At 42.2% G+C, this 20,719-nt stretch overlaps 1 protein-coding gene and 1 non-coding gene across 5 annotated transcripts in view; both read right to left on the minus strand.

Moving 5' to 3' along the window:
- The window catches only part of Top2a (topoisomerase (DNA) II alpha), a 31,253-nt gene extending 15,455 nt beyond the window's left edge, over positions 1-15,798 (minus strand). For 3 of the 4 annotated variants that reach the window (XM_006533155.3, XM_006533154.3, XM_006533153.3), the window contains exons 1-17: positions 15,645-15,798; positions 14,439-14,591; positions 13,939-14,029; positions 13,310-13,373; positions 10,395-10,540; positions 8,029-8,126; positions 7,627-7,839; positions 6,485-6,658; positions 6,287-6,388; positions 6,014-6,151; positions 3,620-3,758; positions 2,505-2,662; positions 2,073-2,198; positions 1,627-1,737; positions 1,392-1,497; positions 1,189-1,298; positions 829-921 (exon numbers count right to left, since the gene is read on the minus strand). In XM_006533155.3, the coding sequence (XP_006533218.1) occupies positions 829-921; positions 1,189-1,298; positions 1,392-1,497; positions 1,627-1,737; positions 2,073-2,198; positions 2,505-2,662; positions 3,620-3,758; positions 6,014-6,151; positions 6,287-6,388; positions 6,485-6,658; positions 7,627-7,839; positions 8,029-8,126; positions 10,395-10,540; positions 13,310-13,373; positions 13,939-14,029; positions 14,439-14,591; positions 15,645-15,665 (2,043 nt within the window). In that variant the 5' untranslated portion in view covers positions 15,666-15,798. The remainder of the gene's footprint in view (positions 1-828; positions 922-1,188; positions 1,299-1,391; positions 1,498-1,626; positions 1,738-2,072; positions 2,199-2,504; positions 2,663-3,619; positions 3,759-6,013; positions 6,152-6,286; positions 6,389-6,484; positions 6,659-7,626; positions 7,840-8,028; positions 8,127-10,394; positions 10,541-13,309; positions 13,374-13,938; positions 14,030-14,438; positions 14,592-15,644) is intronic. The other variant, NM_011623.2, reaches the window with a different exon arrangement.
- LOC115487886 lies at positions 8,630-8,751 on the minus strand. The gene has a single exon (XR_003949914.1). It is a non-coding gene; the product is annotated as a small nucleolar RNA SNORA32 (small nucleolar RNA).
- Positions 15,799-20,719: the final 4,921 nt, after the last annotated feature.

The raw sequence follows: 20,719 nt of genomic DNA on the forward strand, positions 1-20,719 counted from the left end.
CAAAAAAATTAAAAAAAAAAAAAAAATTAAACTCAAGGTTTCCCACACCAGGCAAGCACTCAATCTCAGCTGTAGCTCCAGCCTTTTAAAGTTTCCTGGTGTTGTTTTTTGTTTTTTTAAACTTATTCTCTAGCCCAGCCTGTCCTGGCTGCTTGTCACATAAATTCTTCATACTACATTCAATGGCACATACTTGCAGATAACTGACCACATGATAACTGTTTATAGCAGCATCAGCATAAACGTGTGAGAAATGTCTTGCCACTTAACTTTAAGACTATATATATATATTGCCAGGTGGTAGTCTTGCCTTTGATCCCAATACTGGGAAGCAGAGGCAGACAGATCTGCGTGAGTTCAAAGCCAGTCTGGTCTACTAAGCTAATTCCAGGCAGCCAGGGCAGGGCTACCCAGAAAAAAACCTGTCTGAAGGAAAACAAAACAAAACTAAACAACCCAAAAGCCAAAAACAAAAAAAGATGACAATATTTTTCTCAATGCCTTCATAATCTCATCGGTCTAGTGTTATATACTATAGTTATTACATCAAACTTTTTACTGAGAATACTATTTAGTAATTTTATTTGGTGTAACATCAATTATAAAGTCAATTAAATAGCATATTTTGCCGGTGTGGTGGAGCACACCTTTGATCCCAGCACTCAGGAGGCAGAGGCAGGCAGATTTCTGAGTTCGAGGCCAGCCTGGTCTACAGAGTGAGTTCCAGGACAGTCAGAGCTACACAGAGAAACCCAGTCTGGAAAAAAAAACAAAAAAACAAAATCCCCCCCAAAAGCACATTTTATGGAATATATTTACAACTCTTACCTCAGGAAGGCCAAGTAACTTCCGCTGTCTTCTGTCTTCCATAAAATTAGTTAACCATTCCTTTCGATCATCAACTTGTTTTTTACTAAAGGCCTGCAAATTAGGAGGTGGGAAAGACATCACTGATACTTACTGGTTCTAGCTAAAGAGAAACATCACAAGTCCTGTTTTCTAAAGTATCTAGTTCTGTCACTAGGATATGCTTACCAGAAACATTTTATTTCACAAAGAACTCCTCTATGGGAACTTAACTACTGAAATTGAGCACACTGTTTTTTAGGAGTTTAACTGCTGTAACTGAGCACACTGAGAGTGACCTCTGAATGAAGAACGCACATGTACAATACGACTCTCACTCACCAGGCTGATCGCAGCATCATCTTCAGGGCCAGAGTATTTGAACTGAATACGATGTCGTTTCATATCTGCAAAATATTCCTTAGCTTCCTTTGATGTGCTGGTGCCCAAACCTATAGAAGCCAACAAACATACAAAACAGATTAGTTCCCCAGTAGAGCCTTACATAAAAAGCTGAAAATTTCTATGTGGGTTTCCTTACAAACCTTTGTAGTATTTGACTTTCCACTTTTTATGATTCGGAGTCGAACTTTTCCATTCTTCAAACTCGGGAAGACTATAGAATGCTATTTCTTGCTTATTTTTGGACACCTATGGTAAAGAACACAGCTCTGTGGCTTTGCACATTGTCGACTCCCTGACTTAGCATAGCCAGAGTTTCAGACACAGCCAGTATTAAGCATGAGCCTTAGAATGTTTTTGCATCTTGAACATTTATACCTTTACAATGGGAGTGATAAATTCTTCTAGAAAACGATGTCGCAGAAGAGATGGCCAATTGTGATGGATAAAATTGATCAGCAAGCCTTTGATGTGGGAACCATCTTGGTCCTACAAATATTTCAAAAGCCAAAGCACAAAGAACTGTTTAGAAATAAAATTATCACTGATGGGCAATTTCTCAAAAGTTCTTCTATGCAAATTAAAAACAAAGACTATTCAAAAGTAAACTTACTTATCTTGTACATGTGATATATTATGATGTCAGCTTTTCTGACAGGATGTTTGCTAGAGATAACAGGCAAAGCTTCTAGTGATATCTTTCCACGGCAGGGAACTAGTGTAATAGTAAGACCTGCTTGTAGTTCCCGCTGCTCTGTGGGCCGTGGGAGGTGCATAGCTAAGCCCACACATTTGACACCAGTTTAAAAATCTGACAATCTGACCTGATCTGTCATAATCATGATCTTCCCATAACGAAGAGTTTTCAATGAATCTTCATCTTCATAGTTTTTCTTGTACTGGAGACCCACAATCTTGATGATATTGTTAATTTCAGCATTTTCCATGATCTGAAACACGTGTGAAAGGAATAAAGAGATATAACCATGTTTTCCTTGAGTGTTTATGTCTCAGTATTTTGAATCATTACTTTACACTTTAATAAATCAGGTCTGCTAAGATGCCAGTGAGTGAGGGAATAAAGAAGTACGGAGCCTGCACTACAAACTAGCTTTAAATTCTGTTCCCTCTACCAGCACTTTTGTAGTGCTATGGATTAGTCACAAGGCCTCATGCATCCAGACAAGTGCTGCACCCCTGAGTTACACTCTCGGTGTGCTCTAGATTCAGATGCTCAGAACAGTGTCATCACTTACCTGTTTATGAGAGGCTTCTCGCACATTGAGTATCTTTCCTCTAAGAGGGAACACCCCATATTTGTCTCTTCCAACCACTCCAAGGCCTGAAACGGCTAGAGTTTTTGCTGAGTCTCCCTCAGTCAGGATAAGTGTGCATTCAGTAGAGTTTCGGCTCCCTAAAATAATTAATTTTAGCACATTTGACTCAATTTGAAACATAATCATTTAAACACTGTCAAAAAACTATAATAAAGCACAATAGTATATAACAAATTATCTTGGCAGAGGATCCACATCCAATCATTTATCGTGGCACCACAGTACTTGAATGCAAATTCAAGTAATCATTAATGTAGTAAATAAATATAACGTCACAACGCTTATGTTATTCATCTCATTATGTAGCTGTGGCTGGCCTTGAACACAGAGAACTGCCTGGCTGTGCTGGGGAGAAAAGCATATAAACCATGTATGAACTTAATCTTTCTCATGATATAGCATTTCCCAGAATCTTCATAGTACAGAAAGACTCACAGTTATTATAGTGCACATTGCTTTAACTGTTCTATCAGCTGCAATCACTGTGCTTTTATCATAAGTATAAGAAAAACATGGTACAATAGGGGTTGGTATTATCCATAGTTTCTGGAATTCACCGAGGCTTTAGGAATACATCCCCATACAAATAATGGAGTATTGTAACCTCATTACCCCCGAGACAGGGTTTCTCTGTGTAGCCCTGGCTGTCCTGGAACTCATTCTGTAGACCAGGCTGGCCTTGAACTCAGAAATCTACCTGCCTCTGTCTCCCAAGTGTCAGGATTAAAGGCGTGCACTTCCACCACCCTCAGGCCTAACATCTTAATGTCTTAAACTAATGCCTCATAATATTTATGCTGCTGTGGATATTCATTTAATATATTATAAATACCTGTTAGGTAGATCACTGTATTCTCTATAAAGTCTTCTCAATATTACTTAAAATGCCACAAATTTAAAGTAACCAAAATATTCAATTAGAAATTGTTTAGTTGGTTTTTTTAAAAAGGAAACTATTCTGTCCAACATTGTAGGTGTAAAGAGAAAACATCCATGGTATGCTGTTGTTATTGAAAACAATGTTAAGTGCGTACCTGCATCGTTGGCATCATCAAGTTTGGGGATTCCCTTGATTTTGGTATGTTTTACAGCTGAACACTTCTTGTTCAGTTGGATTTGAGCCTTGAACTTCACCCAGTTTAGTATGCTTTCCACAATACCACAACCAATTGCCTTCAAAACAGAAACATTCACATGAATTCAGTCAAATACAGAATACATAAGTTCACAGGAAAACAAGATACCTAAAAGGGGGCTGAAGATGGCTCAGCAGTTAAGAGCACTGACTGCTTTTCCAGCAGTCCTGAGTTTAAAATTCCCAGCAACCACATCGTGGCTCACAACCATCTGTAATGAGATCTGATGCCCTCTTCTGGTGTGTCTGAAGACAGTGATAGTGTACTCATATACAATAAATATCATATTTCAAAAACAACCAAACCACAAAGCAAAACAAAACTCAAAAAACTGCAGCATTTCTAGACTGGGTGTGGTGTGTGTGATATAAGTAGCCCTGGCTCTTTCCATTTTAGCTGTTACCGTAAGGAAACTGGTTCCTCTCGGCTCACTCAATATTTCCAATAACCTTATGCTGTGTCTGGCACTGAGCTACTTGTTGGTGATACAGTGGTTAAATTAGGACAAAGGAGATAGCTTGTGGATATAAGTATAAGGCTTTACTGTATAGAACCCAAGTAAATACCAGAGAGCTATGGCAGTCTACCTCTGATACCAGCCTTGGGAAAGGAGATAGTCGATCTCCAGTGCCAACTGTGACACTAGCCACATTGGCCAGCTCGAAGTTTGACTGAGAGACCCTGCCTCATGAATTATGTGGAAGAGTGGTCCAGAATAAGTCCCAAGTCCCAGGTGCCCACATCCATGCACATCTCTCACACACATGTATGTGCCTAAAGAAACAACACATGTACACACATATGCAAACTACATGCACATGAAAACAGAGAAGCAAACAATCCATGTATGTGTCTTCATGTATTTGAAGGTATAACATGGAAGATAAGAAACTACAAGTGCTGCACGCCTTTAACCCCAGCTCCTGGGAGGCAGAGGCTGGAAGACTTCTGTGCTTACAAGGCCAGCCTCTGGCCTATAGAGCAAGTTCCAGAACAGCCAAGGCTAGACAGAGAAGCCCTGCCTGGGTGGGCGGGGAACAAAACAATAAAAAAATACTAAGAAATCACAATTGTGATGAGTTATGATTAAGAAGTTTGCTATGTAGTAATAAAGTAAGTTCAATATTATACTGGAACTAATTTAGCTGAAAGAAAGAAGAATGTAAAGACTTTCAATAAGCAAGGAAGTTGGATTTTTCCTGAGTGGAAGACATTGAAGCATTTCAAGGATAAAACCAGAAATGTCATTCACGAGCCTCGTGGGGGAAGACTGTAGCAACAGGAAGGTTAAGGAGCTGCTCCAGTATCGGAAGAAGAGGTTAATAGTGGGACGCTAGAGACAAGGCACAGATGCTCCTTCCTGGCTAGAATGGAGGGAAGGAAACAAAGAGGAAGAAGCGCTTACGTTTTTATCAGTGCTTTTTTTTTTTTTTTAACAGATTTATTCTACATATGTGAGTACATTGTCACTGTTTTCAGACACACCAGAAAAGGGCATCATACAGATAGCTGTGAGCCACCATGTGGTTGCTGGGAATTGAACTCAGGACTGCTAGAAGAGCAGTCAGTGCTCTTAACTGCTGAGCCATCTCTGCAGACTAAAAATCTAGAGTAAGACTTTTTTTAAAAATTTATTTTATATATTTGAGTACACTGTCGCTGTCTTCAGACATACTAGAAGAGGTCATTGGGCCCCGTAACAGATGGTTGTGAGCCACCATGTGGTTGCTGGGAATTGAACTTAGGACCTTTAGAAAAGGAGACAGTGCTCTCATAAACTATCAGTTTTGTTTGATGGGGAGTAGGGTTCCTTGAAGAGAATGAGTGTTGGATAACTAGTTTAATTTGTGTTTTGGGGGACTGCAGGCAAGCTGGGTAAGATTGGTGAACCTGTCAGATCAGGCACAGGCATAGTGTGGTCCAAGGTAGGAGAGCTTTGAGTTAGAGTGCAGTATGGGCTATGAAGCTGGACCCTGAGATCTGACTATGACCTGGAAGTGTGAGCTGAATTAACCCTTTCCTCCCCAACTTGCTTTTTGGTCATGGTGTTTTGTCTGAGCACCAGAAACCTAACAAGTTGGTACCAGGAGCACGAAATTCCTGTGACAGGCCTGACCATGGCTTTTTTGGAGAAAAAGTTAATGTGGTCATGGTGTCTCTTCACAGCAATAACAAAATAAGACAGAAGTTCTGAAGAAGTATACTTCAGCAGGCAATCTTTGCTTCTATAGGGCAGAGGATAATGAAAGACAAGACATTTCTATTTTAATTTCCATGTAAGTAAGTACTCACAGCTTTGATGAACTTTTCACTTAATTGACATGTTGATCCAAAGCTCTTGGCTTGTAAAGTCATGTTTTCTTTTGTTTGAGAGTCAAAGGTTGGGTTTTCAATTAAGGCATTTACAAAAATCCACATGTGATTTTTCACCTGTAATAAAAGACGAGATAGTCACGGAAATATCTTTTATGTCCTTGTGTATGTGAAGCAAGTTCCTATACTAAGCTACATGCAGCCCCTTTCACCTTCCCACGTTTAGAAAAGGGAAAGTTGATAGGTACACACCTGATGAGCCTTCACTGCAACCCCGCCCTTGTTCTTCTTTTTCACCACATCAACGAGTTTGCTCACAATCTGATCAGCTACATAATCGACATGTCTGCCGCCCTAAAGAAAAAAAGATCATAACATAATTTAGACAAAGGTCTAAACCATTTTATACTATATAGTAAAAGAAAACTAGTAAGATTTCTTAAGATTTACCTTAGAAGTCGCAATGCTGTTGACGAAGCTAATCTGCTGGAAGCCTCTCTCGCTCATTGTTAAGCACACTTCCCACCGGGGATTGACCTGTTCATGTATCACCTTCAGTGAATTCCCAGTTTCATCTACCTTATCCTTCAAATACAAATCCACGTAACTGCGGAATCCTTTCACCTGTACAGAAATTAAAGAAGGGAGTGTTAAAATAAATTAATGGGAAACTTAAGCAAACAAACAATGGAAAATAAGACCAATAATCAACTGTGAGGTGACTGAAGAGATGGTTTAAAAAGTACTTGTTAGTCTTGAATAGGACCAGCATTTAGGTGTCCTCACCCATACAGAAGACTACAACTAGGAATCTGATGACTTCTTCTGACCTTCCCGGGCATTCTCATGGAATGCACATACATATGTGCAAGTCAATTTTGAGTTTATATTCACACATATAAAATAAAGAGAATGAGGTTGCAATCTTTTTTTTTTAACTTTAGCTTCTGTGTATGTGAAAGAGGGAACGCAGGGAGAAGAAAAGAGGGTACGCATGTGCCATGGTATGCACAGAGGTGAGGAAATTTCAGGATTCAGTCATTCCTACCAATATATGTTCCAGAGACTGGAACTCAGGTGGTCAGGTTCAATCCCTGGGACCCACATGGTAGAGGACTGATGTGTACAAAACTGTCCCGACCTCCACACACTTGCTATGGCATGTAGTATGTGCTATCACATGTACACACAAATAAATTTATAAAAAAGTCTCATGCTGGGAAGTGGTAGCGCACACCTTTAATCCCAGCACTCGGGAGACAGAGGCAGGCGAATCTCTGAGTTTGAGGCCAGCCTGGTCTACAGAGGGAGTTCCAGGACAGCCAGGACTACACAGAGAAACCCTGTCTAGAAAAAAAAGAAAAAAGGCTAGCCTGGTCTACATAGTGGAATTGTAGGTTAACCAGAGCTATACAGTGACAGCCTATCTAAAAAACAAAACAGATTCCCTTCACTAAGATTAAAATGAGATAGTCTTTTTTTTTCCCCACCTTATCTGGGAATAAGAAAAATGTGGGTGGAAAACAAATTGTGCAGTTGACAGTGATGATCATGAATTCCTTTGCAGCCCATATTCCCAGAAAAATACTCACTGGCAGACTATTTCCATTAAGAAAGACTTTGACATCTTTAGTGGAGCCAGCGATATCATATGCTCTTCTGACCATCAGTGCAACAATATCTTTGTCCAGGCTTTGCATTTTAAACTTAGATAAGTCAGGCTGGAAGGTGATACATGTATAATCTTCTCCACTAAAGGGCTTGAGTTCCATGTCACCAGCTCTCCCCATGTTATCCATCCACGTCTATGGCAGTAAAGAACAGGAAAGATGAAAAGACAATTCATTTCACAAACAAACTAGAGGAAAATAATGTAAGTATGTAGGTATCAGAAAATAATTTTATGTAGCTTAAAAATTGTTCAATTTAGCCAAACATTAATGATATTATAAATGACGATTCTACAGTTTAGCAAACCACAAGCTTTACTTTACCTGTTTGAACATTTTCTTGTACTCTCTACTGGCTGTTTCCACAGTAAATTTGGTGCTGAATATGTTACACAGTTTAGCTCCATAGCCATTTCGACCACCTGGGCAAATAAATATATAACACTATTTTACTATTACTCAACTAAATTTTTTTCTTTTTTTTTCATTCACTTGCTTTTATTATTTTGCTACATGCACCAGCCTAATTCCACAAATCTCTCTTACAGGTTACACAGGCAGTTAGCTGGGGTGAAACAGCAAAGAGAAGAGAAAACAAAGCAAGAGGAAGGAAGAGCAGGAGCTAGCCTCATTCAACCAAGTACAAATTGAAATAAAACACTAGAAACTCCAGACCCAAAATACATGCTGACTTCATACAAACTATATAAAAGGTTCTTTTTTTTTAACTATATATAATTATTTATTTTTATAAATTAAGTCAAATAAATTCTTATTTAAGGGATTTGATTCCTTTGCTGTCCATCCAGGTTACCGTTCTCAAATGTCATCCAGCCCTGCATAAGAACATGGGAGGAATCAGATGAGCATTCTAGAACCATCCATGTATCATTAGTAACTGGGTAAAGATGTGCTGTTCATCAACACGTGTTCCCAACAGGTTAACTGCTAGTCAAGTAGCATATGAAAAACCTCATTGGAATTTTTCTTTATGGTCATGTCCACAGCAAATGAGAAACTGCATTCTAAAAGCCTTGGTAATGACCATTTAAATTTTTTTCCTTATGTTTATTTTCTTTTTGAATAGTAGAATGGGAACACGACTTTGCTCATGGCAGGCAGCAATCTACTACTGAGCTGTAGTTCCTGAGCTAACACAGCTTTAATATTTTGAGGTGTGTGTGTGTGTTGCCTGCATATGCAGACCGCAGAAAGGGTGTCTGATCGGCTAGGACTGGAGTCACACATAGTTGTGAAGCAGCATCTTGGTACTGGGGATTGACTCTGGCAAATGCTAACTGCAGAGTCATTTCTCCAAGTTCTTCAACTTTCTTTATTTCTGGCAAAGCTATTAAATATAGTTTACTTTATTTACTAATCAATTTTCTCCTTTCTCTCCTTTTTCCTTTTGTTTTTGAGACAGGGTTTCCTCTATATAGTCAGTCCTGGCTGTCTTAAGACTTGCTCTATAGACCAGGTTGGCTTTTCATGGTGCCACCTGCCTCTGCCTCACAAGTGCTTAAAGTGACTAAAGGTGTATATCATCACACCCAGCCTTCTTTCTCATTTTGAGTCAGTCTCATTATGTAGCCCTTGTCTGGTCTCGACCCCACATACATAAGTTTTTTTTTTTAAAAAAGAAAGTTCTTCCCTTTGTTGAGAGTGGTGGTGCACACCTTTAATCTTAGCAGTTGGGAGACAGGCAGGAACATCTCTGTGATAGATTTCCTCCTGTCTATCTCCTTGTGATGGTTTATAAATGCTTGGCCCAGGGAAGGGCACTATTAGGAGGTATGGCCTTGTTGGGGTATGTGTCACTGTGGGTGTGGGCTTTAAGACCCTCATCCTAACTGCCTGGAAGTCAGTATTCTGCTAGCAGCCTTCAGATGAAGAAGCAGAACTCTTAGCTCTTCCTTTACCATGCCTGCCTGGATGCTGCCATGCTCCCACCTTGATGATAATGGACAGAACCTTTGATCCTGTAAGCCAGCCCCAATTAAATGGCGTCCTTGTAAGAGTTGTCTTGGTCATGCTGTCTGTTTACAGCAGTAAAACCCTAAGATACTTGTCTTTTTCCTTAGGTTTTTCAAGACAGGGTTTCTTTGTGTAGCTCTGGCTGTGTTGAAACCAAGAGCAGCCTAATCTACATAGTAGAATTCTAGGCCAGCTAGAGCTACACAGTGAACCTTTGCCTCCTGGTCACTATATTTAGCTTATCCCTATATTAAGATCTGTATTAAACTTTAATTGTTTTGTCTGTATGTATGTTAGTGTACCATATGCATGCCTGGTCCCACAGAGGTTAGAAGAAGACATCAGATGTAGTTACAAGTCTAAGATGCTCACAGTTGAACCAGAGTCCTCTTGGGGTGGAGCCAATTCTCTTAATCACTGAGCCATCTCTCTAGCCCACTAATCCCATCTGGAATCCTTACACCTCAGATAGTGAGTTAAAGGATTTTGTTTTTTTTTTTTTTTGGTTTTCTGAGACAGGGTTTCTCTGTGTAACCCTGGCTGTCCTGGAACTCACTGTGTAGACCAGGCTGGCCTCGCAAACTCAGAAATCTGCCTGCATCTGCCTTCCAAGTAAGTGCTGGGATTAAAGGCTTGCGCCACCACGCCCAGCTTAAAGGATGTGGTTTTTTTTTTTTTCCCTGAACCACAAGTATTCCTTTCTCCCAGTCCTCTACCTGTCACTTTCTTCTCATCGTCGTCATAGTTACTGGAGGTCAGGAGTTGTCCAAATATGAGAGCTGGGACATATATTTTCTCAACTTTGTGTTCAACAACAGGGATTCCTTTCCCATTATTCCAGATGCTAATTACATTATTTTCTCTGAGAAAAGATACAAAGTTGCATTATACAACAAATGTTAAGTTAATGCTTAATAATTAAAATAAACTACATAAATCTACAAGAGTCTTTCACCGTTACTCCCTCTGAAGCTAGCTAGATCAGTCTTTTCCACCATGCAGCGTTGGGAACAGAAACCCTTTTCTAACACCTGGGTAGACACTGATAACGCTGAACAAAACATGAAATTTAAAAATATTAGAAAAAGCTGGGCGTGGTGGTGCACGCCTTTAATCCCAGCATTTGGGAGGCAGAGGCAGGTGGATTTCTGAGTTCAAGGCCAGCCTGGTCTGCAAAGTGAGTTCCAGGACGGCCAAGGATACAGAGAAACCCTGTCTCGAAAAACCAAAAAACAAAACAAAAACAAAAAAGAAAATTATACTACCAGAAAGGACAAAAATCAGGAAATAATACCAAGAAGATCAATCACCTGTATGCTTTTACTTCCTTTAGTGTTTCCATTCAATAAAGCACACGGAAAAGCCATAAAAAGGAAAAATATTCCCCATAATAAACAAACTTTCCTGCTTACTAACGAAATGTTAAAGTTACTCAGACTTTTTTTATTTTTAATAGGTGTATGTACCTATTTGCACATGAGTACAAGTGCCCACATAGCTTAGAGGCATTGGACTCCCCAATCCCAATGTGGATGCTGGCAGCCACACTCAGGTGCCTGTACAAGAACACCAAGTTCTCTAAACTGATTCATGTGCTCAGCCCAGTTACTAGGACTTAGTTATTTTGGGTTAATTCTCAGAATACAAATAATACTGGTTTAATATTATCTGTAAGAAACAAAAACAAAACAAAACAAAAACTATCAGTTGAAACTAGGTCAGCATTCTTGAAAAGATTGTTTTCAAGTCTGTATGTGCATTCATCAATTACATACACCCTACAGGAGCCTTAAACAGTCTGCATCAGCACTGATCAAGGTAATAAAAAATGTGAACCAGGCATCCTGCTACCCACAAAGGAACACTAACATTTAAAACCAGAAATACCAAATTACTCTCTACTACTGGCTGCTGGCTTGCTGTTTCACTAGCAGTGGCGGCGCACGCCTTTAATTCCAGCACTTGGGAGGCAGAGGCAGGAAGATCTCTAAGTTCAAGGCCAGACTGGTTTAGAGTGAGTTCCAGGACAGCCAGAGAAACGCTGTCTCGAACAACCAACCCCTCCCAATAGCATCATCAAAAAAGAAATAACATCTTTCTGATGACCAGAACATTACTGCAAATGCTGGCTGACGTCCTGCACTTTATCAACCATGACTGCATGATCAAGTGTCATGTCTACAAATTATTTTGAAATGGTTCAGAGCAAATATGTAAATTTGCCTTGTTTTGAGAGACAGGGTCTCACCACATAATTCTAATTGGCCTGGAACTCACAAAGATCTATCTGCCTCTGCCTGATGGAATGAAGTGTGTATGCCACTCACCACATCTGCTAAGTTTCGTGTTTTTGTAGTCCTGTGTCTGGACTGCACATATACTACCACCAAGCTACATTCTCAGTTTTTTAAAAAAATTTTTAGGGCTGGTGAAATGGCTCAGCGGTTAAGAGTGCCAACTGCTCTTCTAAATGTCCTGAGTTCATTTCCCAGCAACCACATGGTGGCTCACAACCATCTGTAACAAAAATCTGATGCCCTCTTCTGGAGTGTCTGAAGACAGCTATGGTGTACACATATAAATAAATAAATAAATGAATAAAAAATTTTTTAAAAAAGAATTAATTATTTATTTATTTATTATATGAAGTACATTGTAGCTGTTTTCAGACACACCAGAGGAGGGCATCTGATCTCATTACGGGTGGTTGTGAGCCACCATGTGGTTGCTGGGATTTGAACTCAGGACCTATGGAAGAGGAGTCAGTGCTCTTAACTGAAGAGCCATCTCTCCAGACCTTTTTAAAAAAAACAAAAACATGTATGTATGTATGTATAGTATTTTGCATCCATGTTTGCCTGCAGACCAGAAGAGGGCACCAGATCTTATTTGGGATCATCAGCCACTATGTGGTTGCTGGGGCTTGAACTCAGGACCTCTGGAAGAGCAGCCAGTGCTCTTAACTGCTGAGCCACCTCTCCAGACCTCTCAGTCCTTTTTTTAATATAAAACTTTTATTTTGGGACATGGTCTCAGTACATTGCTCAGGCTGGCTCTCAGCTTGTCATATTCCTGCCTCAACCCAAGCAGTTAGGATTACAGGCCTATACCACCAGACCCAACTAGAAAACTTGATTAGGTGTGGTAGTGCTGACTTTTAACCATAGCAGAGGTATGCAGATTCCTGAGTTTGGCCGGCATTCTCAAGCTACATAGCAAGTTCTACATTAGCTAGAGCTACACAGTGAGACCCTGTCTGCCAACTAACAAACAAACGAGCAAATAAATAAGTAAGTCATCAAAGGAAAAGAAACAATACTAGGTGTAATTGTTGGGTACCCACAGGCTACTCATTTTAGACTCCAGTCTTTCTGCACTAATTCAAACTTCACTTTTTTTTTGAGACAAGGTTTCCTTATATAACCCTGGCTTCCCTGGACTTAGCTTTACAGAGCAAGCTGGCCTTGAACTCAGGAGATCAGCCTGCCTCTCTTCCTCCCAAAACTGCTGAAATTAAAAGTGTGTGCTACCATGACCAGCAGGAAACCTTAATTTAAAAGAAGCTATCTTCACTAGTAATCAAAGCAAGTACAACAATAAATATGAGCTTCAGCAAACAGCTTCCACTTACGGATCAATTGTGACTCTAATACAAGACATTTTTGGGTCCCTTTGTTTGTTATCAGCAGCATTAACTGTAAGAAAATAAAATATACACTTAGAAGACATTAAAGTGCTTTAAAACACATTAGATTCACAAGTAACAAAAAAAAAATGCCATTAACAAGGCCTTAGTTTACAGCAGTCTTTATTGAGACAGAACCACAAGCATTTCATGCTGACTTTGAACTTGCTACATGGCAAAGAACAACCTTGAGCTCTTGATCTTCCTGCATCTATCTCCTCAGCATTGGAATTAACACCTTGCTGGCTTATTATAGCAACTTCTGTTCACAGTACTATTTCCAGAGAAAAAGTGAATTTTCTGGACTTTATTGGACTGCTTCTTTCTTTTTCTTTTTTCTTTTTGAGGTAGGGTCTAACTGCCCCAGAACTCATTATGTAGATCAAGCCGACTTTCAATCCAGACATTTACCCACCTGTGCAGGGATTAAAGGTGTGAGCTGCCGCGTGCAGCCCGACTGTCTCACTTCTGACCACTAACTACTTGAAATGACAGCAGCTATGTCTACAGAAGGTTTGCTATGAATGATACCTAGGACTTAACCAGTAGATCTTTATATCAAAATATTTACTTACCTAGAATCTCATCAAAGATTTTATACAAACCAGGAACAAAAGTGACTTCCCTGTAGTTAATGCCAACATCTTCATCGTAAACCCACATTTGCTAGAAAAGGCAAAGAAAGTTATTTTTATCTCTCTATCTATCTATTTATTGTTTTGTCATTAACACTCTTAGCCTTTTCTTTTTTGAGACAGTGTCTCACTATGTAGCACTGACTGGCCAGAAACTGGCTACACAGACCAGGCTGGCCTCAGAGATCCACCTGCCTCTGACTCCTGAGTGTTGGGATCAAAGGCGTGCACCAACACAACCAGGAGTGGTCTTCTAGAATGTTGAAACACACACACACACACACACACATACACACACACACACACACACACACGCCTGCAGTATATACATGAATGATGGATCAGTTCCAATGACAGTAAATAAGTAAAAAAAAAAAAAAAAATCCTGACAAAGTATGCCATGACAATAAAGCAAGCGCACTTTGCTAGTTTGGTTTTACCTGGGTCACTAACTCCACAGAGCCAATGTAGGTATCTGGGCGGAGCAGTATATGTTCCAGTTGTGTTTTTTTCTGATAGATTCTTTCAATAGACAATCTTTTCTTGCCATCTTCATTCTTCTTTTTGTTCATTAGCATATTTTCATTTACAGGCTAGCCATTAGGGGAATTAAAAATAAACTTAATTTTAGCCACAAGTTTATCAGAAGTGGTCAACAAAATATCTGCAACAATGATAAAGTCCATACACTCTATCACCATCTATCCCCTGCTTGTAGGTACTGGTAGAGTTTACATAGTTTTGAACGAACAAGTCAATTAAAATCCTTGTGATTAGGTTCTGTGGTTTGAGTATTCGTGATGCTGGGGATGGAACCCAAGGTCCCCCCACCCCCCCTTGCATGCACATGCTAGGCAAATGCTCTGACCACTGAGCAAAATTCCCAGACCATTTTTTTCACCCCCTGTTGCTGTTTTTGAGAGTCCCATTAAATAGCTTAAGGCATCCTCTTGCCTCAGTCTCTGGAGCAGCTGCCATTTCAGGCCTGCCCCACTAGGTCTGGCTACAGATGCCCGTTTAAATAGGTATTTTAGTTCTGCAAGTATGGACATTTCTGCCTTGAGTAATATTTTTTATGTCATCGATAAACTACACTCAACTTCTTCCATCTAATGGGAAAATATTTAGTGAGTGCCGACATAGGCTCGTGCCGATTACAGATGGTATCCACCCGTAGCAGTTGGGATGCTAGCAATGCAAACCCTTGGCTACATTCACATCCCGAAACTGGACTTTTTTTGAGCCACTCGGTCGGCCAGCTCCTCAATGGGAACTGCCATGCTCTGCACCTTCCGTGATGAGTTATTCAAATCACCCAGGGAAGGGAAGAGGGCCACTGAATTCGAGTATAAGCCGGCTGGAAGTCACACAGAAGCCATTAGACTACAGACCGATCGCAGGACTAGTTGAACCTGCTCCCACAAACAATAAAAACACAACACTCAAGAACCCAGATTAGATTATAGATATCATTTCGGAAAGAGCTTCACCCAGTCCACGACCCCTCAAGGCCCAGAAGATGGGGCTGACCGGATCCAGCCGGTCGCCGGCCAGCGCTCGGCCCTGGAACCTCAACTCTCGCCGTCAGCCATGAACGCAGAGGCCACGTAAAGGCTCTACTACCCGGCCCCATCCGCGAGCTGTACCTGCAGCGGTGACAACTCCATGGTGACGGTCCTGAAGAGGCTCGAGAATCCGGAAAGCGACAAAACCAGCGGGAAACGCTAGGCGACCCGCGACGCGCGACGCGGGACCTGGACGCTCCCCTCACAGACGCTTGTCGGTTAGGAGAGCTTCCCTAGTTTCATTTGAACCTTTATCTAGCCCGCCCAAATCAGAGGAACCAATCACCGACTCGCTCTCATTGGCTCTGTTTGCAGTAACCAATCGTAGATCGTCTTTTATTCGAACAAAAGACCGCCTTTTCGAATAAACCAATTAGGTAAAAGAAGGCGGGAGAATCTTCAAAATGGACCAATAGCAATTGTTGGTGGTACTGACAGAAAATCTGACCAATGAGGAAGGTCCATGTGCTCTGAGAGACACTCTGAAGAGAGGGAAGGCATTTTGGAAGTGCAAAGTGGTTGACTAAGCCGTCCTTCTGAATATAACTAGAAAACGGATGCTCATTCTTTATTTCAGATCTGTTGAGATTACAGAGTCTTAATCCTGCGATGAGTTTTCCTTTTTTTTTCCTGACCGAGGAAACAACGCCATCCCTCCCTCAAGGCTGGCCAAGGCAGCGGTTCTCAGCCTGTGGGTCGTGACTCTTGGGGGTCGCATATCAGATAGTTTACCTTACAACTCATAACAGCAGCAAAAAAATTACAGTTATGAAGTAGCAATGGAATAATTATGGTAGCAGGGCATCACAACATGAGACGCTATGTTGAAGGGTCGCAACCTTAGGAAGTTGAGAAGCGCTGAGTTAATGCTGGCAAAGTTCTGGCAAGTTCTTCTGCTTGCGGTCTTAGGCTGCCACACACGAAGAGTATAGAGATGCCAGCAAAATCGCGAGCAGCACTAACACTCCCTGTGGATCACCCCTGATACAAAGATTCATTCATGCTTCTTCAGTGGAGCTGAGAGGCCCTCATGAGACGGGAACTTCTCCCTCAGTCAGCTGCTGAGGGAATCTACAAGAGCTCTTTATATTTGCCCTCTATGCATAATGCAGTCTAGAGCACCGTTCAATTTGACATAAGAGGTGGGGGCTTGGTGGGTTCTCGATGGAGGAAGCTTCAATTTCCTGTGCTAAAAGTAAAAATGGTAGATATAAACTGGTTATGTGTGACGACACCACCCCTTTAATCCCAGCACTTGGGAGGCAGAAGCAGGTGGATCTTGGAGTTTATGGCCAGCCTGGTCTACAGAGCAGGTTCCAGAGCAGCCAGGGCTACACAGAGAAACCCTTTCTCTAACCCCACCACCACCCTCAAAAAAATCGCTATTATCAGCAAGGAATTTCTTAAATTTAAACATTTTTCCTTTCCAAAAGGCGCCCAAGATCAACCATTATTAAATAACTTCACGTGTCCAACAACAACCCTGCTGGCAAAGTGAAAGAGAAGGCCAATGAAGAAATGTGGCCTGGCTGGTGGGAAAACCAAAGGAGTAGAGTTTTAACCTTGTTCTGATCCTGTCTTCAGTGTTTTTAGCCTTGTCCTGTGTGTTAATAAAGGAGGGTGACTTCAATGCTTAGGGCCACTAGGGACTCAGCAATTAAGACCTTTTTTTTGGTGTTTTTTTTTTTGGGGGGGGGGAGGGGGCAGGTTGTTTCGAGACAGGGTTCCTCTGTGTAGTCCTGGCAGTCCTGGAACTCACTTTGTAGACCAGGCTGGCCTCGAACTCAGAAATCTGCCTGCCTCTGCCTCCTAAGTGCTGGATTAAAGGCGTGTGCCACCACTGCCCGGCCTAGGACTCCACTGCCCGGCCTAGGACTTCTGTCCAGTCAGAAGACTGACTAGGTTATGGGTGCCAGAACCAGTGTGTCACTCTCTGCGGCTTTCCTTGATGTTCAGAAGCCAGGCGTGCTACTGAAGGGAAGGCAGAGAGAGAGAGGTGGGGGGGGGGGGAGCAAGAGAGCAAGAGAATAAGAGTTAAGAGAGCAAGGGGGAGGAGGGGCAAGCAGCTCCTTTTATAGTGGGCTGGGCTACCTAGTTGTTGCCAGGTAACTGTGGGGGTGGAGTCCTGAGAGAATACCAGGAGCATGGGGCATTACCCACAGCGATGATGGCCACACAACTCTCTGCAGGAGGCTGTGGGGGGGTTTGCAGCTGCGACAGGAGCCAGGGACTCAGGACGTGTGGCCAAACTACCCTCCCATGAAGGCGGAAGTCACTGTCCACCAGGTCTCTGCTCCAGGGGTTCCAGGCCTGAGCTCCAGGAACTTGCTCTGTAAATCTGGTTGGCCTTGAACTCAAGATCAGCCAGAACTCAGATCTGCCTTGAACTCAGATCCCCTGTCTTTGTCTCCCAAGTGCTGGCTTAGTGTTAGATATTAAACCTAGCGTTTTCTCTGACCCTCCCCTTCTTCTCTTTCGCACACACAGCTTCCCTCACGCCCCCCCCCCTCCCGTTATCAATCTGGGGCACTCCTGGAGAAGGAGCTGCCTTTCTTCACTGTAGGGGGTTGTGCAGAACCAGCCTGCCTCCATCTTAGGCTTTAAAGCCCATTTACAATAACGACAAACTAGACTCATTCCTTCTTACGATTAAACTTGTGTTTCTCAAGGATTGGGCTGTCCTCCACCTATAACCTTTACAAATGGTTTTGCGCTGCCTGTTCTAAGAATGGCAATCATGTTTTCTTTCTTTTTTTTTTTAAAGATTTTTTTATTACTTATTATATGTAAGTACACTGTAGCTGTCTTCAGACATTTCAGAAGAGGGAGTCAGATCTCGTTACGGATGGTTGTGAGCCACCATGTGGTTGCTGGGATTTGAACTCCGGACCTTCGGAAGAGCAGTCGGGTGCTCTTACCTGCTGAGCCATCTCACCAGCCCGGCAATCATGTTTTCATTTCAAAAAAGTTAATAACTGGAGCCTGGAGAGATGGTTCAGTGGTTAAGAGCACTGACTGCTCTTCTGAAGGTCCTGAGTTCAAGTCCCAGCAACCACATGGTGGCTCACAACCATCCATAATGCGATCTGACGCCCTCTTGTGGAGTGTTTGAGGATGGCTGCAGTGTACTTACACATAATAAATTTAAAAAGTTAATAAAAAGTTAATAACCATCTTGCGACCCTACCTTTGTTTCAAAAGGGTTGTTATGGCTGCCTTGCTGTGACTGCCTGCTGATACGTCCACCTTGTGATCGTGCCTTGGTTCCAGGAAGTCGATATGACTCACTTGCTGTGCTTCCGTTCTGCTCCTGTAACCCCGCCTATTTTGCCCACCAAATCCCCCATTTGGAAACCCCCTACCCACGAGCTATAAAAACCTTGTCTCCCTCACATACAAGGCTGACCCCTCAAACCCTGCATGCCCTGCAGGCAGCCCACGTATACAAATAAAAAGTTCGCTTTAATGAATTTGGTCATGATGATTGGGTTGGTGGTCTTTCTCCTCCCATCAGTGACACTAACTGGCCGACTGAGTGGGAGCTTTGGACTCTTTTGCCCTTCTATTTCTTTCTGCCTGCCTCTCTCTCTCTCTGTGTATCCTCCTATCCCCCAATGACTGAGACCCAGGAGTTGGGTCCCCAGATCTCCTGCAGAGCTCAGCCTCTGGAAGGCCTGCTCCAAAGGGAGATAGAGGACCACATACCTTGGAGAAGAATAAGGGAATTTCCATAGGGAAGTGACTCTGGACCATTAGCCCTCAATCTACTGAGAAGTTCCTTCTGGAAGGATGTATATACTCAACAACTTAGTGTCTAGGAATCACGAATGAGATCCCACAGTGTGCTGAGTTGTACAGTGTCTTTTGTTTGTGTTAGATTATTAAAACAGCTGTAGGGAGAGAGAAGGTAGAAGGAAGGAGATGCGAAGCTTAGGTGGGATCGTGTTTATTCATAGCCACAGTGACGGGGTGTCTTTGTCACCCACATGTGTGGATAGTCAAGATGTCCACCGGGAGCCGGGTGTGGTGGCACACACCTTTAATCCCAACACTCGGGAGGCAGAGGCAGGCGGATTTCTGATTTCCAGGCCAGCCTGGACAGCCAGGGCTATACAGAGAAACCCTGTCTCGAAAAACCAAAAAAAAAAAAAAAAAAAAAAAAAAAAAAAAGACGTCCACAGGGGAAGATGCGGCTCCTTCTGGGGCAGAAATGAGTTCCGTAGGCCACAAGGGAAGCTGGGAAGTGTAGTCTTTCAGCAGGGAGCAAACATTCTTAACACTGAGAGGAGATTAAAAAATGCAGGGCAGGGGTGTTATAAGCTGTTTTCTGCTAGAGAGTGTTTGTCAGAGGGGGTAGTTCTGAGTTCATTGAAGAGGGGTATCCTCTGGTCATGGAAGAGTATCCAACTTGATCGGCTGCAGCCAGATGGTGGTGGCATACTCCTTTAATCCCAGGACTCAGTAGGCAGAGGCACATAGATTTCTGTAAATTCAAGGCCAGCCTGTTCTACAGAGTTCCAGGACAGCCAGGGCTGCAGAGAGAAATCCTGTCTTGGAAAACAAACAAGCCAAAAACCACAAAAAGAACAAAAGAACCCAAAACTTGATTGGCTGCGATGGGCGAGGTGATTACCATCCTGTATTCTTGAAGATAATGAAAAATAGTTATTAGAGCACTGTCTTAGATGCTGTGAAGAGATGCCATGGCCAAGGCGAATATTATAAAGAAAACATTCAACTGAGGCTGGCTTACAGTCGTTCAGTCCATTATCATCATGGTGGGAAGCACGGCAGCATCCAGGCAGACATGGTGCTGGAGGGGCTGACGTTTCTATATCTTGATCTGAAAGCAGGAAGGAGTAGACTGGATGTGTTTCACACTGGGCATAGTTTGACCATTGAAGACCTCAAATCCCCACCTCCACAGCGACACACTTCCTCTAACAGGGCCACACCTCTTCCAATAAGACCACGCCTCCTAATAATGCCACTCCCTATGGCCAAGCATCCAAACACTTGGATCTATGAGGGCCATACCTATTTGAACCACCACAGAGGCTATATATAATTTGGTTACAGAGTAAAAGCAGAGATTTTTCTGAGAAGATTGGGGACGAGGGAGGGACAGAGGCAGGAGAAATGGAGAAGGTAGGTGA

The sequence above is a fragment of the Mus musculus genome, chromosome 11 (genome assembly GCF_000001635.26).
Source record: "Mus musculus strain C57BL/6J chromosome 11, GRCm38.p6 C57BL/6J".
NCBI lineage: Eukaryota > Metazoa > Chordata > Mammalia > Rodentia > Muridae > Mus > Mus musculus.